Source organism: Muntiacus reevesi, chromosome 16 (assembly GCF_963930625.1).
Source record: "Muntiacus reevesi chromosome 16, mMunRee1.1, whole genome shotgun sequence".
Lineage (NCBI taxonomy): Eukaryota > Metazoa > Chordata > Mammalia > Artiodactyla > Cervidae > Muntiacus > Muntiacus reevesi.
This window is the reverse complement of record NC_089264.1, coordinates 57210473-57235766: the sequence shown is the minus strand read 5'-3', so window position 1 is coordinate 57235766 and position 25294 is coordinate 57210473. Positions and strand designations below refer to the sequence as shown.

General features: G+C 39.2%; 1 protein-coding gene across 2 annotated transcripts in view; it reads right to left on the bottom strand.

The window, feature by feature from the left end:
* Positions 1–14336: 14336 nt before the first annotated feature.
* The window catches only part of SLC30A9 (solute carrier family 30 member 9), a 71863-nt gene continuing 60905 nt past the window's right edge, over positions 14337–25294 (bottom strand). For both annotated transcript variants that reach the window (XM_065907261.1, XM_065907260.1), the window contains exons 17-18: positions 23626–23739; positions 14337–15354 (exon numbers count right to left, since the gene is read on the bottom strand). In XM_065907261.1, coding sequence (XP_065763333.1) covers positions 15310–15354; positions 23626–23739 — 159 coding nt within the window. In that variant the 3' untranslated portion in view covers positions 14337–15309. The remainder of the gene's footprint in view (positions 15355–23625; positions 23740–25294) is intronic.

The following is a 25294-nucleotide window of genomic DNA, read 5'->3' as shown; positions in this document are numbered from 1 at the left end:
CTGGGAGGGGTGGTCCTACTGCAACACTAAGCCCATCTTCAGGACGCAGCAAGGCCTTGGGCTTCAGCGATGTGAAGGTGGAGCTAAGAGACCTAGAAGGAGCCTTGCAGGCTGGGGCAGAAAAGAAGTCCCAGGCAACGACGGAAAGAGCTGTGACATCTATTTCATCCCTTCTGGAGGTCCAAACTTTTTCCCATTTAGAGCAAGCTGAGAAATTTTATACCAAACACAACTGCCTGTAAAATTTCAAGTGGCTTCAATCTGAGTTTAACAGCCCCCTCTCCCTCCCCCTCTTACTAAATCATCTTAAAGCTACACCTAGAATTCAATAGGAAAAATTACAATAAAAATGGCTTTTAGAGTTCTCGCAGATTTATTCAACATTTCTACTGAGAACAAATAAATCACAATTCAGAACTCCAGCAAGAAACAATACCTTGAAGTTACACTTATGAGGAAACAAGTTAAATCTATGGAACAACCAGAGACACTCTATCTCCCATTTCAAAATAAGCGTGAGGCTCTCATCCTTTATGCCTCTCCAGATCCAGCAGAGATGCAGCAGAGTGGAATTCACTCAGTATTGACGACCAGAGACAATCTGCGTGAACACTCGAGGAATAGGGTCTCAGGAATGAAAATGCACTCTGATATTCCCATTAGAATGAGGTTGCATGAGCCTAATTAGACAGAGCTACCAATTGAAGATCCATACCATACTTTTGTACACATTCCTTTCCTCTTTCCTGAAACACACCACCCCTTTCTCTCGATCTCTGACCTCAAAGGGCACAGCCTGGAGGAGGCTTTCCTATCCCTACTGCCTAGGTAGGAATGAGGTACTACAGTGCCTAGTGACACAGGGTGCTCACAAAATATCTGTTGAGTGAATGCAGTAATTGAAGGCTCGGTTTTTTAGATTTCTCTTTCAGTTTTCCAATTTTATAAGACAATTTCTCTAGGCTTCCCTGACAGAGAAGTATCTGTTTTTACAATAACCCATAGTGAGGTCCAAGAGCATGACAGATTATATAAACGAAGAATTAAGCACGTGGCCACGTTGAGTTCCAAATACAACTGTTTTTTCAAATTTATTTTTAAATTGGAGGATGATTGCTTTACAATGTGGTGTTGCTTTGTGCTATACAACAATGCAAATCAGTCATAACTATATTTATGCCCCCTTCCTCTTGAGTCTCCCTCCCACCCACCCATCCCACCCTCTAGGTCATCAGAAAGCCCCAGGATGGACATCCTGTTTTATGTAGCACAGTATACCACTCTTATTAGGGCTGGAAGTCCCTATGGGAAAGTTGAACTCTAATGGTATTAAACTCAAGTTAAAAGATAATTGAAAGAAACCAGCTTATCTTTAGCCTTTTCCCTTTAAAATTTTTGGTTCTTAACTTCCCTTTGAAAGGGAATATTAAAGTTAGAATTCTAATTCAGAAATTCTCACATCTTAGTTTTATGATACTCTATAATGTTTTCAATTTTATCAGGACAGTTGAAGAGTTGTCAGTCCTTTTCAGTTATCTTTTTGTTATATCCTATAACATCTTATGGAAAAACCTGAACAAGCTTTTTGATCAACTCAATAAAAGACACGTTCATCATTGGAAATCTCTAAGTGACAAAAAAGAGAGAAAAGTCACATTGAACATTGTTACTGCTTAGTATATGTATTAGGTTGGTGCAAGTTTTGCATTGTTGAAATTTGGCATTTGATATTGGAATACATTCTTAAATGTGGTTATGTTATACAACATTTTAATGCACATTTCTTGCTTTATGTTTTCTGCCAGTGAGTTATTACTTGCTATTTATTTTACATGTGTTTTAGTTATGGAAACGATGCTAGACAGAAGCAAACTTGAGCAATATTCTTATTCCAGTTCAAAATGGGTCATAAAGCAGCAGAGACAACTCACAACATCAACAACTCATTTGGCCCAGGAACCGCTAATGAATGTATAGTGCAGTGGTGGTTCAAGATGTTTTGAAAACGAGATTAGAACCTTGAAGATGAGGAGCTCAGTGGCCAGCCATTGGAAGTTGACAACGACCAATCGAGAGCCATCATTGAAGCTGATCCACTTACATGAGAAGTTGCCCAAGAACTCAACATCGACCAGGCTACGGTCGTTTGGTATTTGAAGCAAATTAGAAAGGTGAAAGAGCTCTTTAAGTGGGTGCCTCATGTTCACTTCACTTCAGTTCAGTTGCTCAGTCGTGTCCAACTCTTAGCGACCCCAAGAACTGCAGCACGCGAGGCCTCCCTGTCCATCACCAACTCTCAGAGTCTTACCCAAACTCATGTCCATTGAGTCAGTGATGCCATCCAGCCATCTCATGCTCCGTTGTCCCCCTCTCCTCCCACCTTCAATCCCTCCCAGCATCAGGGTCTTTTCAAATGAGTCAGCTCTTAGCCTCAGGTGACCAAATTATTGGAGATTCAGCTTCAGCATCAGTCCTTCCAATGAACACCCAGAAATGATCTCCTTTAGGATGGACTGGTTGGATCTCCTTGCAGTCCAAGGGACTCTCAAGAGTCTTCTCAACACCACAGTTCAAAAGCGTCAATTCTTCACCGCTCAGCTGTCTTCACAGTCCAACTCTCACATCCATACATGACCACTGGTAAAACCGTAGTCTTGACTAGATGGACCTTTGTTGACAAAGTAATGTCTCTGCTTTTTAATATGCTGTGTAGGTTGGTCATAACTTTCCTTCCAAGGAGTAAGCGTCTTTTAATTTCATGGCTGCAATCACCATCTGCAGTGATTTTGGAGCCTCGAAAAATAAAGTCTGTCACTGTTTCCACTGTCTCCCCATCTATTTCCCATGAAGTGATGGGACCAGATGCCATGATCTTAGTTTTCTGAATATTGAGCTTTAAGCCAGCTTTTTCACTCTCCTCTCACTTTCACCAAGATGCTCTTTAGTTCCTCTTCACTCTCTGCCATAAGGGTGGTGTCATCTGCATATCCGAGGCTATTGATATTTCTCCCAGCAATCTTGATTCCTGCTTGTGCTTCAACCAGCCCAGCATTTCTCATGATGTACTCTACATATAAGTTAAGTAAGCAGGGTGACAATATACAGCCTTGACGTACTCCTTTTCCTATTTGGAACCAGTCTGTTGTTCCATGTCCATTTCTAACTGTTGCTTCCTAATCTGCATACAGATTTCTAAGGAGGCAGGTCAGGTGGTCTGGTATTCCATCTCTTTCAGAATTTCCCACAGTTTATTGTGATCCACACAGTCGAAGACTTTGTCATAGTCAGAAAAGCAGAAATAGATGTTTTTCTGGAACTGTCTTGCTTTTTCGATGATCCACTGGATGTTGGCAATTTGATCTCTGGTTTCTCTGCCTTTTCTAAATCCAGCTTAAACATCTGGAGGTTTCTTGATTCACGTACTGTTGAAGCCTGTCTTGGAGACTTTTGAGCATTACTTTGCTGGTGTGTGAGGTGAATGCAATTTTGTGGTAGTTTGAGCATTCTTTGGCATTGCCTTTCTTTGGGATTGGAATGAAAATGGACCTTTTCCAGTCTTGTGGCCACTGCTGAGTTTTCCAAATTTACTGGCATATCAAGTCTAGCACTTTCACTCATCATCTTTTAGGATTTGAAATAGTTCAACTGGAATTCCATCACCTCCACTAGCTTTGTTCGTAGTGATACTTCCTAAGGCCCACTTGACTTCACATTGCAGGATGTCTGGCTCTAGGTGAGTGATCACACCTTTGTGGTTATCTGGGTCATGAGGATCTTTTTTGTACAGTTCTTCTGTGTATTCTTGCCACCTCTTCTTAATATATTCTGCTTCTGTTAGGTCCATACCATTTTTGTACTTTATTGTACCCTTCTTGGCATGAAAATTTCCTTTGGTATCTCTAATTTTCTTGAAGAGATCTCTAGTCTTTCCCATTCTGTTGTTTTCCTCTATTTCTTTGCATTGATCACTGAGGAAGACTTTCTTATGTCTCTTTGCTATTCCTTGGAACTCTGCATTCAAATGGGTATATCTTTTCTTTTCTCCTTTGCTTTTCGCATCTCTTCTTATCATAACTGTTTGTAAGGCCTCCTCAGACAACCATTTTGCCTTTTTAGATATCTTTTTCTTGGGGATGGTCTTGATCCCTGTCTCCTGTACAAAGTCGTGAACCTCTGTCCATAGTTCTTCAGGCACTCTTTCTATCAGATCTAATTCCTTGAATCTATTTGTCACTTCTACTCTATTTGTCACTGTACTATTTGTCACTTTCTTCAATTTATGTCTGAATTTGGTAATAAGGATTTTATGATCTGAGCCACAGTCAGCTCCCAGTCTTGTTTTTGCTGACTGTATAAAGCTTCTCCATATTTGGCTGCAGAGAATATAATCAATCTGATTTTGGTATTGACCATCTGGTGATGTCCATGTGAAGAATCTTCTCTTGTGTTGTTGGAAGAGGGTGTTTGCTGTGACCTATGTGTTCTCTCGGCAAAATTCTATTAACCTTTGCCTTGCTTCATTCTATACTCCAAGGCCAAATTTGCCTGTTACTCCAGGTATTTCTTGACTTCCTACTTTGGCATTCCAGTCCCCTTTAATAAAAAGGACATCTTTTGGGGGTGTTAGTTCTAGAAGGTCTTTTGGTCTTCATAGAACCATTCAACTTCAGCTTCTTTAGCATTACTGGTTGGGGCATAGACTTGGATTGCCATGATATTGAATGGTTTGCCTTGGAAACGAACAGAGATCATTCTGTAATTTTTGAGATTGCATCCAAGTACTGCATTTCAGAATCTTTTGTTGACTATGATCGCTACTCCATTTCTTCTAAGGGATTCCTGCCCACAGTAGTAGATATAATGGTCATCTGAGTTAAATTCACCCATTCCAGTCCATTTTAGTTCGCTGATTCCTAAAATGTCGATGTTCACTCTTGACATCTCCTGTTCGACAACGTCCAATTTGCTTTGATTCATGGACCTAACATTCCAGGTTCCTATGCAATATTGCTCTTTACAACATCAGACTTTGCTTCCATCACCAGTCACATCCACAACTGGGTATTGTTTTTGCTTTGGCTCCATCTCTTCATTCTTTCTGGAGTTATTTTTCCACTGACCTCCAGTAGCATATTGGGCACCTACCAACCTGGGGAGTTCATCTTTCAGTGTCCTATGTTTTTGCCTTTTCATACTGTTCATGGGGTTCTCAAGGCAAGAATACTGAAGTGGTTTGCCATTCCCTTCTCCAGTGGACCACATTCTGTCAGACCTCTCCATCATGACCCATCCATCTTGGGTGGCCCTACATGGCATGGCTCATAGTTTCATTGAGTTAGACAAGGCTGTGGTCCATGTGATCAGATTGGTTAGTTTTCTGTGATTGTGGTTTTCAGTCTGTCTGCCTTCTGATGGAGAAGGATAAGAGGCTTATGGAAGCTTCCTGATGGGGGAGAGTGACTGAGGGGGAAACTGGGTCTTGTTCTGATGGGCGGGGCCATGCTCAGTAAATCTTTAATCCAATTTTCTGTTGATGGGTGGGGCTTCCTGTTATTTGACCTGAGGCCAAACTATGGTGGAGGTGATGAAGATAATGGCAACCTCCTTCAAAAGGTCCCATGCACACACTGCTACACTCAGTGCCCCTGACCCTGCAGCAGGCCACTGAGAACCCACGCCTCTGCCGGAGACTCCTGGACACTCACGGCAAGTCTGGGTCAGTGGCTTGAGGGGTCACTGCTCCTTTCTCCTGGGTCCTGCTGCACAAGGTTCTGTCTATGCCCCCCAAGAGTCTATTTCCCAGCCCTGGGTAAGTTCTGGCAGCTCTATGGTGGGGTTAATGCCGACCTCCTCCCAGAGGGCCTGTGCCATACCCAAGTCTGCTGCACCCAGAGCCCCCGTCCCTGCGGCAGACCACTGCTGACCCGGCCTCCGCAGGAGACGCTCAGACACAGTTCTGTCTCGGTCTCTGTGGGCCCCCGGGGTCCTGGTGCGCACAAGGTGTATTTGAGACCTCTGAAAGTCTGGCGGGAGTGGGGTTTGATTCTAAACACAATCTTTTCCCCCCACCATCTTTCTGGGGCTTCTCCTTTGCCCTTGGATGTGGGGGATCTCCTCACAGTCACTCCAGTGCCATGCAGCTGCACTGCGCCAGTCATTTAACTAGACTGTGAGTCTATTTTTTAAAAATCTTTATACCTCTAGAGATAGCATCATGCATGAAATATTCACTTGTCAACATACATTTATTGAGCCTACCATGCCAATCTAGATGCCAATCTAGTTTCTGGAGATCCAGCTCCCATGGATGTTACATGTTAGTAGAGATAGACAATAAACAAAATAAAATTATAATATGCAGGTAATAAATGCTATTGTCAAAAAGAAAACAAGGAAAAATTAGAGGTGTGGGGAGAGAAATGGAGAGGGTTTGCTCCTTTATAATTAGGGTGGTGAGGAAAGGCCTCACTGATAAATTATAATCGATGCTTTTTTTAAAATTACTATTTATTTGGCTGCACCAGGTCTTATTCGCCATTGTGGAATCTTTGATCTTTGTTGCAGCATGTGCAAACTCTTAGTTGTGGGATGTGGGGTCTAGTTCCCTGACCAGGGATTGAACCCAGGCCCCTACATTGGGAGCATGGCATCTTAGCCAGTGGACACCAGGGAAGTCCCTGATAAGGTAGCCTTTGAACAGATACTTGAAGAAGCAAAGCAGCAAGCTGTGCAAGCACGTGGTGGAAAGAGTATTTCAGGCAGTACAAAGGCCCAGGGGGAGAGCATACTTAGGATGTGTGAAAAGCGGAAAGGAGGCCAGTCTAGCTGGAAGAGGGAGGGAGAAAATAGTAGAAAATGGGGTCTGAAAGATGGTGGAGAAACTCACCGTGGAGGGCTTGTAAGCTTCGTCCGAGCAGACTCTGTTGGTCTGTTATGAGATAAGACACTACAGGGAGTGCTTCGAGCAGTGACACCATCTAATATATTTTCAAAAAACTACAAGCTGCTGTGTTGAAGCAATGTGAAGGCTAGGATTAGGAGGAAATCACTGAAGAGTCTATTTTGAAAATTCAAGCCAGATATGATGATGGCTGACATGAAGATAATAATTGAGATGCTGAGAAGTGGATTCTAAGTATATTTTGGAGCTAGAGCCTGTAGATCTTGCTAAGGGGTTGAATGTTCATTGTATGAAAAATAAAGAGGAGCCAGGCATAAAGCCAAAGTTTAGGGCAACTGAAAGGATGAAGATGTCATTTAATGAGGGAAAGACTGCAAGTGAATTGTTTTGAAGGTGAGACGAAGAAACCGGGAGTTTTCTTTTTTGATATGTTGAGTTTGAGATATTAGTGATCTCCCAAATCTCAGTAATGCTCACATTGCAATGGTTATGGGTTGGTTGTCTTTCTGTTCCATGTGCCTTTTTTATTCAGGAAACCACATTTAAAATAAAACAGCCCCTACCTGGAACATGCCATTCTCAAGAAAAGAGGGAAAACAGCTATGGTAGAATCATGCAATAGCTCTTAAAATATCTGCTCGATTAACACAACACTGTAAATCAACTATACTTCAATTTTAAGAAATAGACATCTGCTCAGACATGGCATATACCACTCCTGCTCACAATATATTGGCCAAAGCCTGTTGCATGACAAAGCCTGATGTTAATGGGAAGTACTGTAGGTCTTGTGGCAATGGGATAATTATTCAACAGGGACGTGTAAGGTTCTTTCATAAGGGCAGTGAATAATCAGAACCAATCACCTAATTTACCCAAGTGGAATGTCAAGTTGGCAACTGTGTGTATGAACCTAGGGTTCAAGATAGAAAATAGAGATTTCAATAAATAGTGGTTTTTGAAGGCATAGAATTGAGCCACCCAGTGAATGAGTGTGGCCGGAGAAGAGATGTGACCCTGCGACACGCCAATTCTTGGAGGTAAGGGAAATGAGGAATAACTTGCAGAAGAGACTGGAAAAGAGAGGTCATCGAATTAGGAGAACTCAAAAGAGTGGGGTTCAGAAAGTTAAAGATTGAGCATCACATGTTGCTGGTAGGTCAAGTCAAATGATCATTAAAACTGACCATCGTATTTAGTAGTATGGAGGTCAAGGACGGGGTTAGCCAGAGAGAGAATGAAAATGGGAAAAAAGAAGAGCAGCAAATATAGATGACTCTTTTGAGCTTTTTTTTCCTGTAACGGGAAACAGAAAATTGGGAAAGTAGTTGAAGTGGTTTTTTTTGTTTTTAGGAATTCATGAGTGTGTGTGTGACTGATGTTTGTTTTAGGTCATTTTCTGTGATGGGAGAAATAAATGCATATTGATAAAAATCCAGAAATTTGGTGAAGATTTCATAAATTGTCAAACTTCGCAAGACTGGCCAAAAGTTTGCACCGACTAGCCAGGTTGTGAATGCAAAGGAAAAGTTCTTGAAGGAAGTTTGAAGCGCTGCTTCAATGAACAGACGAACGATAAGGAAACAAAATTCTTATTGCTTGTATGGAGAAAGTTTTAGTAGTCTGGCAGACAAACAAGCCACAACATTCCTTAAGCCTAATTTAGTGCAAAGCCCTACCTCTCTCCAACCCTGTGAAGGCTGAGAGAGATGAGGCGGCTGCAGAAGAAAAGTTTGAAGCTAGCAAAGGTCGCTTCATGAAGTTTAAGGTAAGAAGCCATTTCCGTAATATAAAAGTGCTAATATAGAACTTTACATTAGCAAGGGTAATGCAGAGGCCGGAAGTGCTAATATAGAAGCTACACAAGCTTCTAGAAGATCTCGCTCAGATAATAAATGAAGGTGGCCACGCTGTGTAACAGCTTTTCAATGTTGACAAAACAGCCTTATAATGGAAGATGCCCTCTAGGACTTTCACAGCTAAAGAGAAGTCAATGCCTGGGTTCAAAGCTCCAAGGGGCAGACTGGCTCTTGTTAGGGGCCAAGGCAGCCGATGACGAAGCCAATGCTTTTACCATTCCAAAAATCTTAGGGCCCTTACAAGCTAGGCTCAATCTACTCCACCTGTGCACCATGAGTGGAAGAACAAAGTCTTCAGAAGATAACATATCTGTTCACAAGGTTTACTGAATGTTTTAAGACAACTGTTGAAACTCACAGCTTAAAAAAAAAAAAAAAAATCCCTTTCAAAATATTGCTCCTGCTCTGTGACCCAATGGATGTTGGCAATTTGATCTCTGGTTCCTCCACGTTTTATAAATCCAGCTTTTATATCTGAAAGTTCTCAGTTCATGTATTGCTGACTCCTAGTCTGAAGGATTTTGACCGTTAACTTTTCTAGCATATGAAATGAGCACAATTGTGCAGTAGTTTGAGCATTCTTCAGCATTGCCTTTGTGAATGGAATGAAAACTAACTTTTTCCAGTCCTGTGGCCACTGCTGTTTTCCAAACTTGCTGGCATGTTGAACGCAGCATTTTAACAGCACTGTTTTTACGATTTGAAACAGCTCAGTTGGAATTCCATCACCTCCGTTAGCTTTGTTTGAAGCAATACTTCCTAAGGCCCACCTGACTTCACACTCCAGTGTCTGGATCTAGGTAAGTGACCACACCATTGTGGTCATCTGGGTCATTAACATCTGGGTCATTAATATACAGTTCTGTATAATTTCGCCACCTCATCTTAATCTCTGCTTCTGTTAGGTTCTTAGGGTTTCTGTCCTTTGTTGTGTCCATCTTTACATGAAGTGTTGCCTTGGATCTCTAATATTCTTTTAAGAGACCTCTGGTCTTGCCTATTGTTTTTCTCTATGTCTGCACCGTTCACTTAAGAAGGCTTTATCTCTCCTTGCTCTTCTTTGGAACACATCTTTCCCTTTCTTCTTTGCCTTTCACTTCTCTCCTCTCAGCTATTTCTAAGGCCTCCTCAGACAACCATTTTGCCTTCTTGCATTTCTTTATCTTTGGGATGATTTTGGTTACTTCCTCCTGTACAATGTTACAAACCTCCATCCATAGTTCTCCAGGCACTCTATCAGATCTAGTCCCTTGAATCTATTTGTCACTTCCACTGTATAATCGTTAAGGGATTTGATTTAGGTCACACCTAAATGGCCCAGTAGTTTTCCCTACTTTCAATTTAACTCTGAATATTGCAATGAGCTAATGATCTGAGCCACAGTCAGATACAGGACTTATTTTTGCTGACTGTATGGAGCTTCTCCACTACTGACAATGTACCTGGTCACCCCAGAGCTCTGATGGAGATGTACCACAAAACTGTTTTCATGCTTGCTAATACAACATCCATTCTGGAGCCCATGGACCAAGGCTTTCAAATCTAATTATTTAAGATATGTATCTCATAAAGTTATAGTGATTCCTCTGATGGATCTGGGTAAAGTTGATTGAAAACCTGGAAAGGATTCGCCATTGTAGATGTCATTAAGAACAGAAGTGGTTCACAGAAAGAGGACAAATTATCAACATTAACAGCAGGTTGGAAGATGTTGCTTCCAACCCTCATAGATGACTTTGAGGTGTTCAAGAACTTCAGTGGAGGGAGTAACTGCAGATGCAGTGGAAATAGCAAGGAAACTGGAATTTGAAGTGGAGCCTAAAGATGTGACTGAATTACTTCAATCCCATGATAAAATTGTAATAGATGAAAAGTTGCTTTTTATGAATAAGCAAAGAAAGTGGTTTCTTGGGGTGGACTGACTCCTGGTGAAGATGCTGTGAAGAATACTGAAATGACAACAAAGTACTGAAAATATAATGTAAATTTACTTGATAAAGCAGGGCAGGGTTTGGGAGGATTAACTTCAATTTTCTACTGTATAGAACATTGGAGGAGAATCTACAAAGTTCTGCTGTGGGTAAAATGCTATCAAATGACAGCATGCTACAGAGAAACTGTTCAAGAAAGCAAGTCCAACGACATAGGGAAACTTCATTATCTTAAGAAATTGCCACAGCAACTCAGCCTTCAGCAACCGCCAGCACCCTGGCCAGCCAGCAGCCATCAACGTGAAGACAAGATTCTCCATCAGCAAGAAGCCTCTCAAAAGGCCCAGATGATGGTTAGCAATTTTTGGCAATAAAGCACTTTTACATTAAGGTATTTACGTCATGCTCTTAGGCACAATGCTATTGCACGCTTAGACTACAGAATACGCTAAACGTGACTCTAAACATTCACTTGGCTATGCTAGGTCTTCATTTTTGGCATGTGCGATCTTTAATTTTTTTTTTTAGTTGCGGCATTGGGGAACTTTAGTTGCAGCATGCAAGCTCTTTCAGTTGTGGCGTGTGGGATGTAGCTCCCTGAAGAGGAATCAAACCCAGGCCCCCTGCACTGGGAGCATGGAGTCAGCCACTGAACCACCAGGGAGTCCAATGTAACTTCTCTATGAAACGGGAGGCCAGAGAATTTGTGTGACTTGCTTTAATGTCTGCTTCATTGCAGTGGTCTGGGACAGAACCTGCACTCTCTCTGAGGGACGCGTGTACATAAAAAATGGCACTTGGCATAAACAGCTCAAATTATCCTGTTGATAGCCATTATATACAACAGATTTTTTTTTTTTTTTACTTTTGTCTATTTTAAAACTTCTACAAGCTCTTAAAGACACACACATATTTTGTATTTTGCTTCACAAATTCTAAACTGTACTGCTTTTATTTTCAATATGTTTTGATTTGGAGGAGGGAGATATGCCCTCTCAAAATACCAAATTACTCTGAATAACTAATGTGGCTCAGTTTCTTGTGAAAAAGGAAACACAGCCAGGCTTCCTGCAGGATTAGTACAGAATTCAACCTGGACCCCACTGCAGGCTGGCTCTAGGTTCAATCTTTTGTTGTTTTAATTTTTGTACTTTTTTCCCCCTAAATATACTATATAGGTATATCTCAAAAGACATAACCCAATTAACATGTTCCAATAATCTTATTTTGTCAAAATGTAGTGATACAGTACAGTATGTGTCACTAAGGAATATACACTTTTTAATTTTCACTTTATCAAGCACATGATATCCTAACAATATATTAATAATAGTTCTCTTTATGTTGAAAATGGATTATAAAACAATTAAGGGTTTTTATATCTTAGTTTTGTAAAACTGAGGACACCCACAAATTAACAACTATGCTCAAGAAATAATAAATTGTTTGGAAACAAAGGCATGATATTTAAGGTTAGCACATGAGGTAAAGTAGTATTTGTTTAACAAACATTTATTTATCAGGGGGGAAAAAATTCCAAACTAAGAAGTAAAACATTCTTATTTACATACAACAATTATTAAGGAAGAATGCATCCTGAGGGACCAGGAAAATCTAACCTGCCACAGAGATCAAACAGATGAAATACAATGTAACAGAAACAAAAATTTTCTCTTTTCCATAAAACCAAGTCTAGAGATGCTAGTAAACTTAAATGCAAATATAAAGGCTGCCAGACCAATCTTCTATATAAACGCTTTCCAAAGTTCCATTTCAGAGACAAAGATGAGGGATTTAGGGGGGACGATCTTTGAATCAACATTTTACCTTCAATTCTTTGCTTCACTGACTTCTGACAGTTTGGCAAATTGGGGGTCATCACATTTAAAAGAAATGCCAAAGCTTGACAAATGCAATCTAAGAAAAATAGTATAAATTCCAAATGCCTGTGCAATTTTCTGTAGTTTCCAGCATTCTCAAAAAGTTATCAGATTTAAAACTTACGCCATTTCCTTTAGATAGTATAATTTTACCAAAAAGCATTACCCAAAGTACAGGATAATTAAGGTAACACACTTAAGTCATATACCCAAAATTCAAATCTAATGCCATTTTGTTGTTCTGGGTTATTTGGTGTGTAGGAGGATGTATGCAGATATAAGTTTATTTTTTAAAAAACATGAAGGTTTTCCAATCTGATTCTATCTTAGTTTCCCAAGTATATGCTCAGGAATCTCCCTCTTTGAAATTGAATATTACTGGCCACTAACATAGTCCACTTAAAAATAGATCTCTACTCCTCATCCTCTGCTGTGGTCTGAGAGACATGCCACCTTCCATAGTCTGGGGCCTGTTACTTACAGCCAGGGCTGAAAACAAGTATATTTCACCTTTGCTAGTCTCCAGATTTCAGCTTAATACAAAGAGAAGTAATGGCCTTAACTGACCTCGTCTCTGTCCAACATAAGATATTATCTTAAAGAAAGATAATTCCCTGATTTCAAAATTCAAATTTGACTCTCATTTAAAAAAAAAAGAAAAAAAGGACCAGGGTTGTTATACATTAAATTCATAGACAGGCTGTACTTCTTTATGCCAAATTTCACTTCAACTTTAAAGTATCAGTGCAGGACAAGACCGGGAAGAAAGGACAGAAACATAACCTTCAATTATGATTTAAGAATAGGTATTACTTCAATCAAAATCAGATTAGAAAAGTCAAAGAAGTATCAGGAATTGGCTTCTGTCAGGGAGTCCTTTAAACAAAATGTACCATTTGGAATAACTATTACACATCAACTTGAGATTTTTTTTTTTTAAATAAGTTAATATTCTTGTCTAGCCAGGTGATATTTTTCAGAGTAATTTTACTAGGAGGAAATTGGATATAATTTGGTACCTTCCCATATGACACTGACATGGAATAACAAAATGGCAGTTGGGAAAGTGGAGGGAGGAAGATATAGAAAATATAGAGTAAATTATAACGGGTAAAAAATGTTTCTTAAAAAGGGTGAAGAATTTGAAACCATAAGAACAAATTGTGGGTGTATACAAGTATATGTATAAAAGAGCTTTATATCTTAAAAAATAAAATTGGAATGTTATTTCATTTAAAATGTACAGCATGCAAAATGCTTTGTAATGGTAAAAAATGTACACCAAACTAGATTTTCGCAATTTTGCAGTAAATGACAGTTGTGGGTCAAAAAATTACCACTACAAACCCTTTAATCAAAAGTTTATTTTTTTTTGTTTCTGGCATTACAATTTGCTATAATTGATAAACTTCAATCTAAGTTTATAGACACTGACCTAGGTCCTTAAACACCCCTTTTCCAGCAGAGAGATTACTCACGCAGCATCACGCTTGCATGGACAACGCTCCCCCGAACCTGGACAGTTTAAAGTGCCTGTGAACGGCTCTGACGGATGGAGACACAGCCGCAGTTCCACACTAACTTTTCCATTACTGAATTGCATGTTTTTTCACCTTGATACTTTATGACCATTAGAAAGCTACTTACATAATGTTATAATCATACACTATGCTAAATGCCCATTTGTAACTGCAAGAAACTCATGTTATGCTATTGACTATGATATTAAACAAAGTCATGGTCACAAGTCTCTGTATAAGAGAGGTTTACGTCTCTATCTCTTAAAGCAAGAAATATCACAGTTCAGATTTACATAAGTAGTGCCTCTTTTAAAATAAATTAAAAATAAAATGCTGTGGTGTCTGTAAAATCATAAATATTTCTAGTCCACTTTACAGAATGTTAAAATGCTTATAAATGCATTATCTCCTAGTAAATACACATGGCAGCACTGGAGCCAGTTAAAAAAAACAAAAACTAAAAACCAGTCATCACACTGGCCCATGGAAACCTCGGGTTATTTTATATTTCCTACCATTAGAAAAATTAAACTAAGTAAGAAAAAAAAAACAAAGGAGAGAAAAGAAATTTTACACAACGGCAACTAGCATGACCTAAAAGAGTGTACTGAAGTTACCTTCCTTCAATTGAGGAACAAAGTCCTACTGGAATGGACATTTATGGATAACCAAGTATTAGCACAGTGTTCCCCATAGTGCTCAGGGCAGAAATACGAGCCATGTCGAAATAACTTCTACATTCTATAAGGAAAGACAGACTCTGAAAACGGAGTGACTGTTTCAAAAACCAGAATACAAGATTTAGCCAGAATGTTCAAGATTGACAGGTTTTGCTGGAGTGAAATCTTCACTGGCAACAAAATAAAGAATCATAATCTTATGAATGCTGCTTATTTTCACCCACGTGAAGGAAGGAACATGATTTCGGGTACAATACGCACTGACAGGCAAAAATAAGAAATTATGAGCAATTTAAGTAACTAAAACGTTTCCCACTGAAACATAAAAACATGATTTCCAAATTGATTCAACTTGTAATATGCCTCTTAGAAGAAGCTATTTTAGTTCTACAGACTGCTGCATTGCCCTTTTCATATAAATACTTCCTCCATCTTCAAATAAACGGCTTCTGAATGGCATTGACTCCCTCAGTGTGGGAAAGCAGTCTTCGTAAACTTGGTTCCAAGGCTCCCTCCAAGGTGATTCATCCCATCAAGTCTACAATATCTCTAAGTCTACATGTCGAACTTCAGGATTTCGTTTCTGGAAGGAAAAAAATCACCGTTACAGTATTAATAGCAAAATTTCCTTTATTCCTTTTTTTCTCCTTTATTCCATTTCCTTTATTCCTTTTTATCAATTTTACTTTATTTACTGAGCTGCACCGTATGGCGTGGGATCTTAGTTCCCCAACCAGGATCATACCCATGTGCCTCCAGCATTGGAAGTTCAGAGTATGAACCACTGGACCGCCAGGAAAGTTGCTCTTTTTATTTCTTTTGCTCCCATGAAAAGATTTGGTCAAACTATTTCACTGTAGCATAGTATCAGGAGAAATATTTACATAGGGAAAAACACAAGATCAACAGATAATGATCAATTATACACTATAAACAGCAAGTAGTCCAACCTCCCTGAGTTTGTCCACATGTTCATTAACACAATAATGAATTAAGAATCTAGTATGTGCAAAGTATTGTAAAGCAGTGCAAATACTCTCTCATTTGTGGTGAAAATCACTGCAGAACAATAATAATCAGAACTAAGCTGATATTAACTTATCTTACATATTCCAGTTACAGTCCATATAGTCTTGATCTAAGACTGTTCTAGAAAGTAGAGCTATGGTTATTAATAAGACCCTGCTTCTGACCCTGAGGGACTCGGTTTAGTCAGAGGCAAGTATATGAACCTTGATGAGTTAAAGCATTATAACTAATAACAATAATCAGTTAACATTTAATGAGCAGCGACTCTTGTGTCAAACACTGTGTAAGAGGCTTCACAGAATAGTGTGCGCTTTAAAACTGTCATAATAACCCGATTACTTCCATTTTACATATGGGAAAACTGAAGGTTAAAGAAATTAACTAACCATCCAAAATCACACAGCTAGTAACTGATGGAGCCAAGACAGATTCCAGGCCTGACTCCAGACCCCAAAGCTCCTAACTCTTTTTATGTACTAAATGATGATTCTGGTTACAATAACATGAGATTTATTACTTTTGTTCATAAGATCCACAAAGAATTCACTGAGGATATAATATCAAACCAAGGTTTGAATACAGTGAATTTTCCAGACAGAGGAGGAAAAGGGTCTAGAGAGAAGAAAGAACATGAGCAAAGTCAAACAGCCTGCGACGTATGCACTAGCAATATGGTATAATCAGCACAGAAACTGCAGAAAGGGAGGGTTAGTGATAAGGCTGGAAAGATAAGCAGAAGTCAGACTGTAGAAAAATCTAAAGAAATTTCAACAACAAAAATTATTATATGCCTAGACTGTAGCAAGCACTGAAGTATACAATAATGAACAAGAAACAAATAGCACTTGACCTGAAAGAACTTATCTTTAGTGAAGAAACACATGTTGAGTAAGCAGACATTATAACGTCACGCTACTACAGAGCAAGTTAAGATTTGGGAGGATTTTCCCACTATGGATAAGATACATAACACAAGAACTTTCCTTTGACTTGAGATTAACTGTCCCTTATGGCCACCTTCTCCTCCTCTCCCCCTGTAGGAGAAGGGGACGACAGAGGATGAGATGGCTGGATGGCACCACCAACTCAATGGACATGACTTTGAGTAAACTCCAGGCATTTATGATGGACAAGGAGGCCTGGCATGCTGCAGTCCATGGTGTCACGAAGAGCTGGACACGACTGAGCGACTGAACTGAACTGATAACCACCTTAGCTATGCTCCCCTCATAGCTCAGTCTGTAAAGAATCTGCCTGCACTGCAGGAGACCTGGGTTCGGTTTCTGGGTCGGGAAGATCCCCTGGAGAAGGAAATGACAACCCACTCCAGTATTCTTGCCTGGAGAATCCCATGAACAAAGGTGCCTAGGATGCTACAGTCCATGGGTTGGCAAGAGTAAGACACAATTTAAGTGACTAAACCACCACAATCACATTAGTCAGGGATGTTTTCACCTAAAAGTGTAGGCAAAATGTGGCTTCTTGGTTTGAAAGACTTATATAACTCAAAAACATGAGATAATTCAGTCTATTGATGATTTCAGTTCAGTTCAGTTCAGTCAGAGTGTCCAACTCTTTGAGACCCCATGGACTGCAGCATGCCAGGCTTCCTTGTTCATCACCAACTCCCGGAGCTTGCTCAAACTCGTGTCCATTGCGCTGGTGATGCCATCCAACCATCTTATCCTCTGTTGTCCCCCTCTCCTCCTGCCTTCAATCTTTCCCAACATCAGGGTCTTTTCAAATGAGTCAGTTCTTCACATCAGGTGGCCAAAGCATTGGAGTTGCAGCTTCAGCATCAGTCCTTCCAAAGAATATTCAGGACTGATTTCTTTCAGGATTGACTGGTTTGATCTCCTTGCATTCCAAGGGACTTTCAAGAGTCTTCTCCAACACTATAGTTCAAAAATATCAATTCTTCGGTGCTCAGCTTTCTCTATAGTCCAACTTTCACATCCATACCTGACTACTGGAAAAACCATAGCTTTGATTTGTCAGCAAAGTAATGTCTCTGCTTTTTAAAATGCTGTCTAGCTTGGTCATAGTTTTTCCTCCAAGGAGCAAGGGTCTTCTAATTTCATGGCTGTAGTCACCATCTGCAGGGATTTTGGAGCCCCCAAAATAAAGTCTGACACTGTTTCCATTGTTTCCCCATCTATCTGCCATGAAGTAATGGGACCAGATGCCATGATCTTAGTTTTCTGAATGTTGAGTTTCAAGCCAACTTTTTGACTCTCCTCTTTCACTTTCAACAAAAGGCTCTTCAGTTCTTCACTTTCTGCCACAAAGGTGGTGTCACCTGCATATCTGAGGTTATAGATATTTCTCCCGGCAATCTTGATTCCAGCTTGTGCTTCATCCAGTCCTGCATTTTGCATGATGTACTCTGCATATAAGTTAAATATGCAGGGTAATAATATACACCCTTCACTTACTCCTTTCCCAATTTGGAACCAGTCTCTTGTTCCATGTCCAGTTCTAACTGTTGCTTCCTGACCTGAATACAGATTTCTAAGGAGGCAGGTCAGGTGGTCTGGTATTCCCATTTCTTGAATTTTCCACAATTTGTTGTGATCCACACAGTCAAAGGCTTTGGTGTAGTCAATAAAGCAGAAGAAGATGTTTTTCTGGAATTCTTCTTGTTTTTTTGATGATCTAGCAGATGTTGGCAATTTGATCTCTGGTTCCTCTGCCTTTTCTAAATCCAGCTTGAACATCTGGAAGTTCATCGTTCATGTACTGTTGAAGCCTGGCTTGGAGAATTTTGAGCATTACTTTACTGGCGTGTGAGATGAATGTAATCATCCGTTAGTTTGAGCATTCTTTAGCATTGCCTTTCTTTGGGACTAGAATGAAAAATGGGACCTTTTCCAGTCCTGTAGCCACTGTTGAGTTTTCCAAATTGCTGGCATATTAAGTGTGGCATTTTCACAGCATCATCTTTGAGGGTTTGAAATAGCTTAACTGGAATTCCATCACCTCCACTAGCTTTGTTCGTAGTGATACTTCCTAAGGGCTCACCTGACTTCGCATTCCAGGATGTCTGGCTCTAGGTGAGTGATCACACCATTGTGGTTATCTGGGTCATGAAATCTTTTTTGTACAGTTCTGCTGTGTATTTTTGCCACCTCTTCTTAACATCTTCTGCTTCTGTTAGATCTACACCGTTTCTTCCTTATTGTGCCCATCTATGCATGAAATGTTCCCTTGGTAATCTCTAATTTTCTTGAAGAGATCTCTAGTCTTTCCCATTCTATTGCTTCCCTCTATTTAAGTCTGAATTTGGCAATAAGGAGCCACAGTCAGCTCCCGGTCCTGTTTTTCCTGACTGTACAGAGCTTCTCCATCTTTGGCTGCAAAGAATATAATCAATAATTTAATGGCTTCTAATTAAACCACGTGCATGGTCAGTTGCATCCGACTCTTTATGACCCCGCGGGCTGCAGCCCATCAGGGTCCTCTGTCCACGCAGTGTTCCAGACAAGAATACTGGAGCAGTTGTCATTTCCTCCTCCGGGGGTCCTCCTGACACAGGGATTAAAACTGCATCTCCTGTGCTGGCGGGTGGATTCTTTACCACTGAGCCACCTGGGATGTCCCAATTAAAGCACAAAATAAGGTTAAAAAGTAATAAGCTTATTTGATTATGATAAGAATAAATACATTTAAGAATGGCCAACTTGTTAATTATTCTCCAGTAGGTACTGTGACGTTTGTTTCTAATAAGAGTAAAGCCAAAATAAAGAATTAGTTTTAAAAGTCCATTATTTCCCTTGACAGGGAAATAAAAACAGATAGAATGGAAATGTAACATATATTCATTCACCAATTACCCGGCATAAAAACAATCATCTCACATTTTCTTAAGAACAATGGTTTTCAAAGTTTGGTCCAAGGATTACTGGGTTACTGAGATATTTTCAGGGGTGACTCCAAGGTCAAACTATTTTCCTAATTACAGTAAAATGCTTTTTGCCTTTTGTACTATGCTGACATTTCCTCCAATGGCATAAAAGCAATGGAGATAAAACTGCTGGGACCGTCACACAACCCCAGACAACTGACACCAACTATACTGACATTCACTTTGCTTCTCTACTGCCACCCCATTGTTTTTTTTTTTTCACCCCATTGTTTTTAAACCCAGTTTCACTCTGAAATGTCCTTCACGAAGCAGTAAAAAAGTACTGATTTATTCAACTGAAATCCTTGAATACAATTTTTAAAAAATGTTTTGTGACAAAATGGGAAGTACGTTTAAAGTCCTCGTGTTCCACACTGAAGCCTGACGTCACGAGGAAAGGAACCACCGTGACTGCCTGAATTACGAGCTCAGTCAGATGCTTTTTATCTGAACACCATTTTTACTTGGACGAATAACTAACTAACCATGGTTATTCAGATCTGGTTATTTGGTAGGTGCCCTCTTAGGAAATAAACAAAATGAGGCTACTTCAAGAAAAACAACTAAGAGCATTTTGTTGCTAATAATAAAATGCAAGCTTTCAGGTCAAAAGTAGGATGTTGAAAAACTCATATCCACCACGATGAGTCTGACAGCTTTCCAATATTTAGAAATGTATCCACATTTGAATGATGTGCATAAATTCAACGAGCCAGTATTTTCCAAATGACCAATTCATAATACTAAAGAATCATGCATGGGTTAAAAGATCCCATCAGAGAGAGAACAAAGATAGGCTAACAGATTTTAATATGATAGTGTATAGGAGAGAACTTCCTGTACCCAAGGAGAGGTCTGACAGTTGCTCTTGGCTATTGGGAGGTAATCTTCAGGCCCTTGGAAATCCTGCCTAATAGTTATGTTTTTGTTTATCTTTGGCCACACGGTGACTGCTGTATCTCCAGAGAGAGGTGGAGACTAAAGGTGTCAGCTCTTCCTTAGAGGGGCTGGAGATGAGGGAGCGGCTGCTCAAGCAGCCAACTACAGGGCCCCAAGAAAACTCCTGGAAACCAAGGCTCAGTTGAGCGTCTCTGGTTGTCAGCACTCCACGCAAACTGTCACACCTTATTACCATGAACATGACACTGTCCGTGACTCCATGGGGAAAGGACAGTGAAACTCCAGCTTCAGAACTCGGCTCTCTACACCTCTTCCTTTGGCTAGCTTTAATCTGTATCCTTTCACTGTAACAAACCATTCAGTGAGTTCTGGGAGTCCTCCTAGTGAATTATCAAACCTGAGGATAGTCTTAAAACTCCCTGAACTTTGCAACTGGTGTCACAAATGAAGACGGTCTTGTGGACCGTGCCCTCTGACTTCAAACACTGTATGAAAAGTTACTGAATGGTTTCACATTCCGCATCACAACTAAGCTTTAAGAGGTTACCAACTGCCAGGGTTTTATATAATATTAAGAGAGAATATAACAAGTTAGCTTTTTAAATGAATAAATATTCTTAAATTTCTCAATTGTAATCTATAATTTGATAACTATCAATAAATATAACCCACCAAAAAAGGCTCGAGTCCTCAATAATATTTAAGACTGTAGAATCCTAATATCAAAATATGTGACAATTACTCATCTAGAAGTTCTGAAAATCATGACTGATAAAGCACATGAACTATAATATTAACATTAACAAAATCATCAAAATTAAAACAAATACATTAACAAAATCATCTTTTTTTTGAAGTGCTTCTATTAATCTGATCACATACGTAGATTCTAAAAGACAGTAAAATAGTGACAGAAATTTTTCCCTTCAATTTGTCATTTCTCATCAATTTTTAACAATACTAAAGTTTGATCAACATCAACTAAAGAAAATTCACTGCCTTCAACAAGCTATAGATGTTAAAAATCATTTACAAGTTTTCTTCACTGCAAACGATTAGAACTCAAGTATCAACAAATGACAATTTGAGAACACAGAGGTATTTAAAGGCAGTCTGGTTATGTAATATTTTAGTAAAAACAACAATAGGTTGTAATGCTATCCAAATGAACAGAAAATATAAATTAAAGTCAGACAGATTAAAGAAAGATGTATATATTTATAGTCTTGCCAGGAGCTGCTGTGGGAGATCCCACCCATGACGAAGTCATGAGAAGACCTGACAGGCAAGGCCGTTCAGGACACAAGGGACCCTCCGGCTTGGCCTCGGCCTCTACCCCACCCTGCATCCTCCCCCCTTTTCTGCTGTTCTTGTTCGCCCTGCTGCAGATTCTTGTGTTGCCTGCCGAGAGCTCTCCTGCTCCTCTTTCGCTGAATGAGGACCAACTTAAAACCCTAATTAATAAATCTCCTAGACGCTGGTACCCTATGAAGGGGCCAAAGATGAAGGAAATGCTTCAATTCAAACCCTTTTGCGGGCACTCTGGCTTGTCTGGCATATGTGTGCTCCTATTGCAAAGAATGCTCATGATTGTTCTAAACATCCTAAGCACAGTACGCTAACAAAAGAAACCATTAAGCATAGGTCCTTCCGCGGGGTGAGAAAGGCTCCACAAATAAAATAGTCACAAATATGCCTAATAGAAAATACTTTAAATAGAGATTAGCTGGTGACTTCTTGCAGGTGGTTAACTTTTAGACTAAGAGCCTGTTATGTGCCATATCTGCTGTTTCTGCAGTCCTTCGCATTTCTATTCTGTAAAAATGCAATCCTATCTAGTTCCCATGGAGATGACACCTAATAGAAAAAAAATAGATTAACCACAAGAAAGACAGGTCCCCCTACTTAAGTTGCTTAAAGTTACATCAGGTGCAAGCCATAAAACAGGCCTGAAGGGCAAAAGATATCATACACAGAGATTAACCATAAAAAAGGCCCTAGTAGGCACAGAGCCCTCTGGGGGGTGAGGAAGCCCTATTAGAGAACACAAAAATATTCTTCTAAAAGTGGTTATAGTTAAGGCTTTAGAAAAATAAGAGTTGAGCCCTAGTGTAAAAACAACAAGATCATTGTTAATTTTAACCAAGAGTGCTAAAACTGAGGCTGCCTCACCAGAGCTTCAGAGTCTGTGTGTGCTAAACTTTTTAGATACATTTAGCTGGTAACTTCTGCGAAAGGACTGACCTTTGTGTTAACAGGATTGTGTTTCTACTATGTTGCAACCTGCTGTACCATGAGACTGCGCTTTTCTGCTTTCTGCTAAGCTCAAGGCCAAAAGATAATGTACAAAAAAATCTATGGGAAAAGACTCTCATAAACAAAAATGTACAGAGAACACCTGGTTTCGTGAAGGACAAACTGATGTTGTTAAACTAAGTCGTGTGCTTATCTCCCCTTAGAAATGTACCAACTTAGGGTATAAAAGCTACAGTGAAAAATAAGGCGCAGGCAGGCCAGACCCTGCTGCACACGCCCCAGCCTGCTCGCTCTCTCTCTCTGCCTCTGTCTCTCTCTCGCCGACACCGTTCATCCCGAGGGCTCCCCTGGATCCTGCTGGGGCTGGACCCCGGCAAGGTCTTCTGTGTTTTTTGTTTTTTTTTTAACTTTTGAACAGAGTCTAAGGTTTCCCCTTTACCTTTCTCTAGAAATACTAGAGACCACGTCTTACTTAAAGACAAACAAACCTCTGACTATTTTAGAAACTAAGCAAGCAGTATAGAACAGGGGTTAAAAATACTGAATCTTAAATAATAAAGGTTCAAATCCCAAGTCCCCTGTTTCCTTGAGTGTATTACTACCTAACTTCTCTAACCTGGCCGTCTTGCTGACCGTAACTACCGATACATTATGAGATTACCGAGAAGGTAAAAGCAGACAAGTAATGCAATTAGCAGAGTGCCTGACACAGATAAATATTCAAAAAACAGGTGACACTGTCAGCATGTTATTATTATATCTTACTTTCAGTTCCTTCTCAAGTCTGTCTACTTCAGCTCCTAAAGTATCAATAATATTTTCTCCATGTTTAAGCATAAAGGTCTCTAGATCTTCAGGAGTCTTCACTTCTTGAATTTCCTATAAAAGAAAACGATAGCATTAAAAAAAATAAATTCTTTAAAAAAAATCATAGTCATACATTGATAATTTCTTTAAAAAATTATAACAAATACCATTGAGTTTTATGAAATATGGAAAACTTCCAAGTCATAAGCAATGGACCACCTATTTTCTAAAAAAAAAAGCAATTTCAGAAAAAATTGAGTATAACAAACCAGAGAGGTAGTATTGCAAAATCAGTGGGAAAAGAATGGACAAATCAGTAAGTAGTGCTGAGAAAATCACTTTTTAATAAGAAAAAAAAACTAAATCCCTACCTTAGACTAATAAACAAATAATTCCAAGTGGACTGAAAACCGAAGGTATAAAAGCAAACCATAAAATTTTTAGAAGAAAAAAAATATTTTATGATAATGAGATACAGAAGGGTTTCTCAATCAAGATAATAAAAAGCATTTCAAATCTGACATAAAATTAAAAACTGCATTAAATCTTCTGTAAAACAACAAAGTGGAATGATAAATTACTAACTAGGAAGTTATCTGCATATATGTAACTGAGGAAGGATTAGTACTCAGCATATTAAAAATAGAACATTTACAAATCTGTCAAAATAAATAAGAGAAAGCAAATGAACAAAGAAGTAAGTAGAGGAAATGCCAATGGTCAATAAATTTCTATGCTTATTATCCTTACTACTATCAGGGAAACATCAACTGAATCAACAGGATACTATTTTATATCATAATGACAAAATTTTTAAAACTGTCAGTACAGTTTAGTGAAAACTGTGAAGTGATAGAAACTTTGATACATTGATGATGGAAGTTAAACTGACATACTTTGGAGAACAATTTGTCAACATCTAAGGAAGCTGGATATGTTCAGCCAGTGGCTCAGCTATTTTAAATCGAGCTATGTAATAATGCCGTAAATTTCTTGCACACGTGCCCTAAATTTTTGCACATGCAAACAAGGAAACATGTATAAAAATGCCATCATGGTGTTGTTTTCAATACTTTAACACTGTTCATCAAATGGGGACTGGATAAATAAACTGCAGTATGTTCATTCATAAGATGAAATATTATATACACAGTAAAAGTAAATTAATTAGGGTATATATTAACATAAAACACACTGCTAAACAAATTATAGAGAAAACCATATTGTATAATTTTTAACAATTTTTAAATGCCTAAAGTATTATATCTTGTACTAAGAAAAATGTGTTGAAAAGTATAAAAATCTGAATGGAAATGACAAATACTAAATTCAAGATAATTGTTACTTCTTGGAATGGAAAAAAGAGAATGGGCTCTAGAAGGAGAAACAAGGGTTATAACTATTTTTGTAATGATTTCTTTTCATTTTTTGAGATCTTAAGCAAATACAGCACGGTAAATGTCAATATTAGACAAAGGCAACTGGGACCCTCTGCTCCAGTCGTTACACTCTCCTCCGTACATCTTCTTTTAAAGAACTCTTAATAAAAAAGCACAGATTCTGGAGTTACAGAAATCTAAGTTAATGTCTGATTCCATATCATGGCTCTGAAATTCAGGCAAATGAT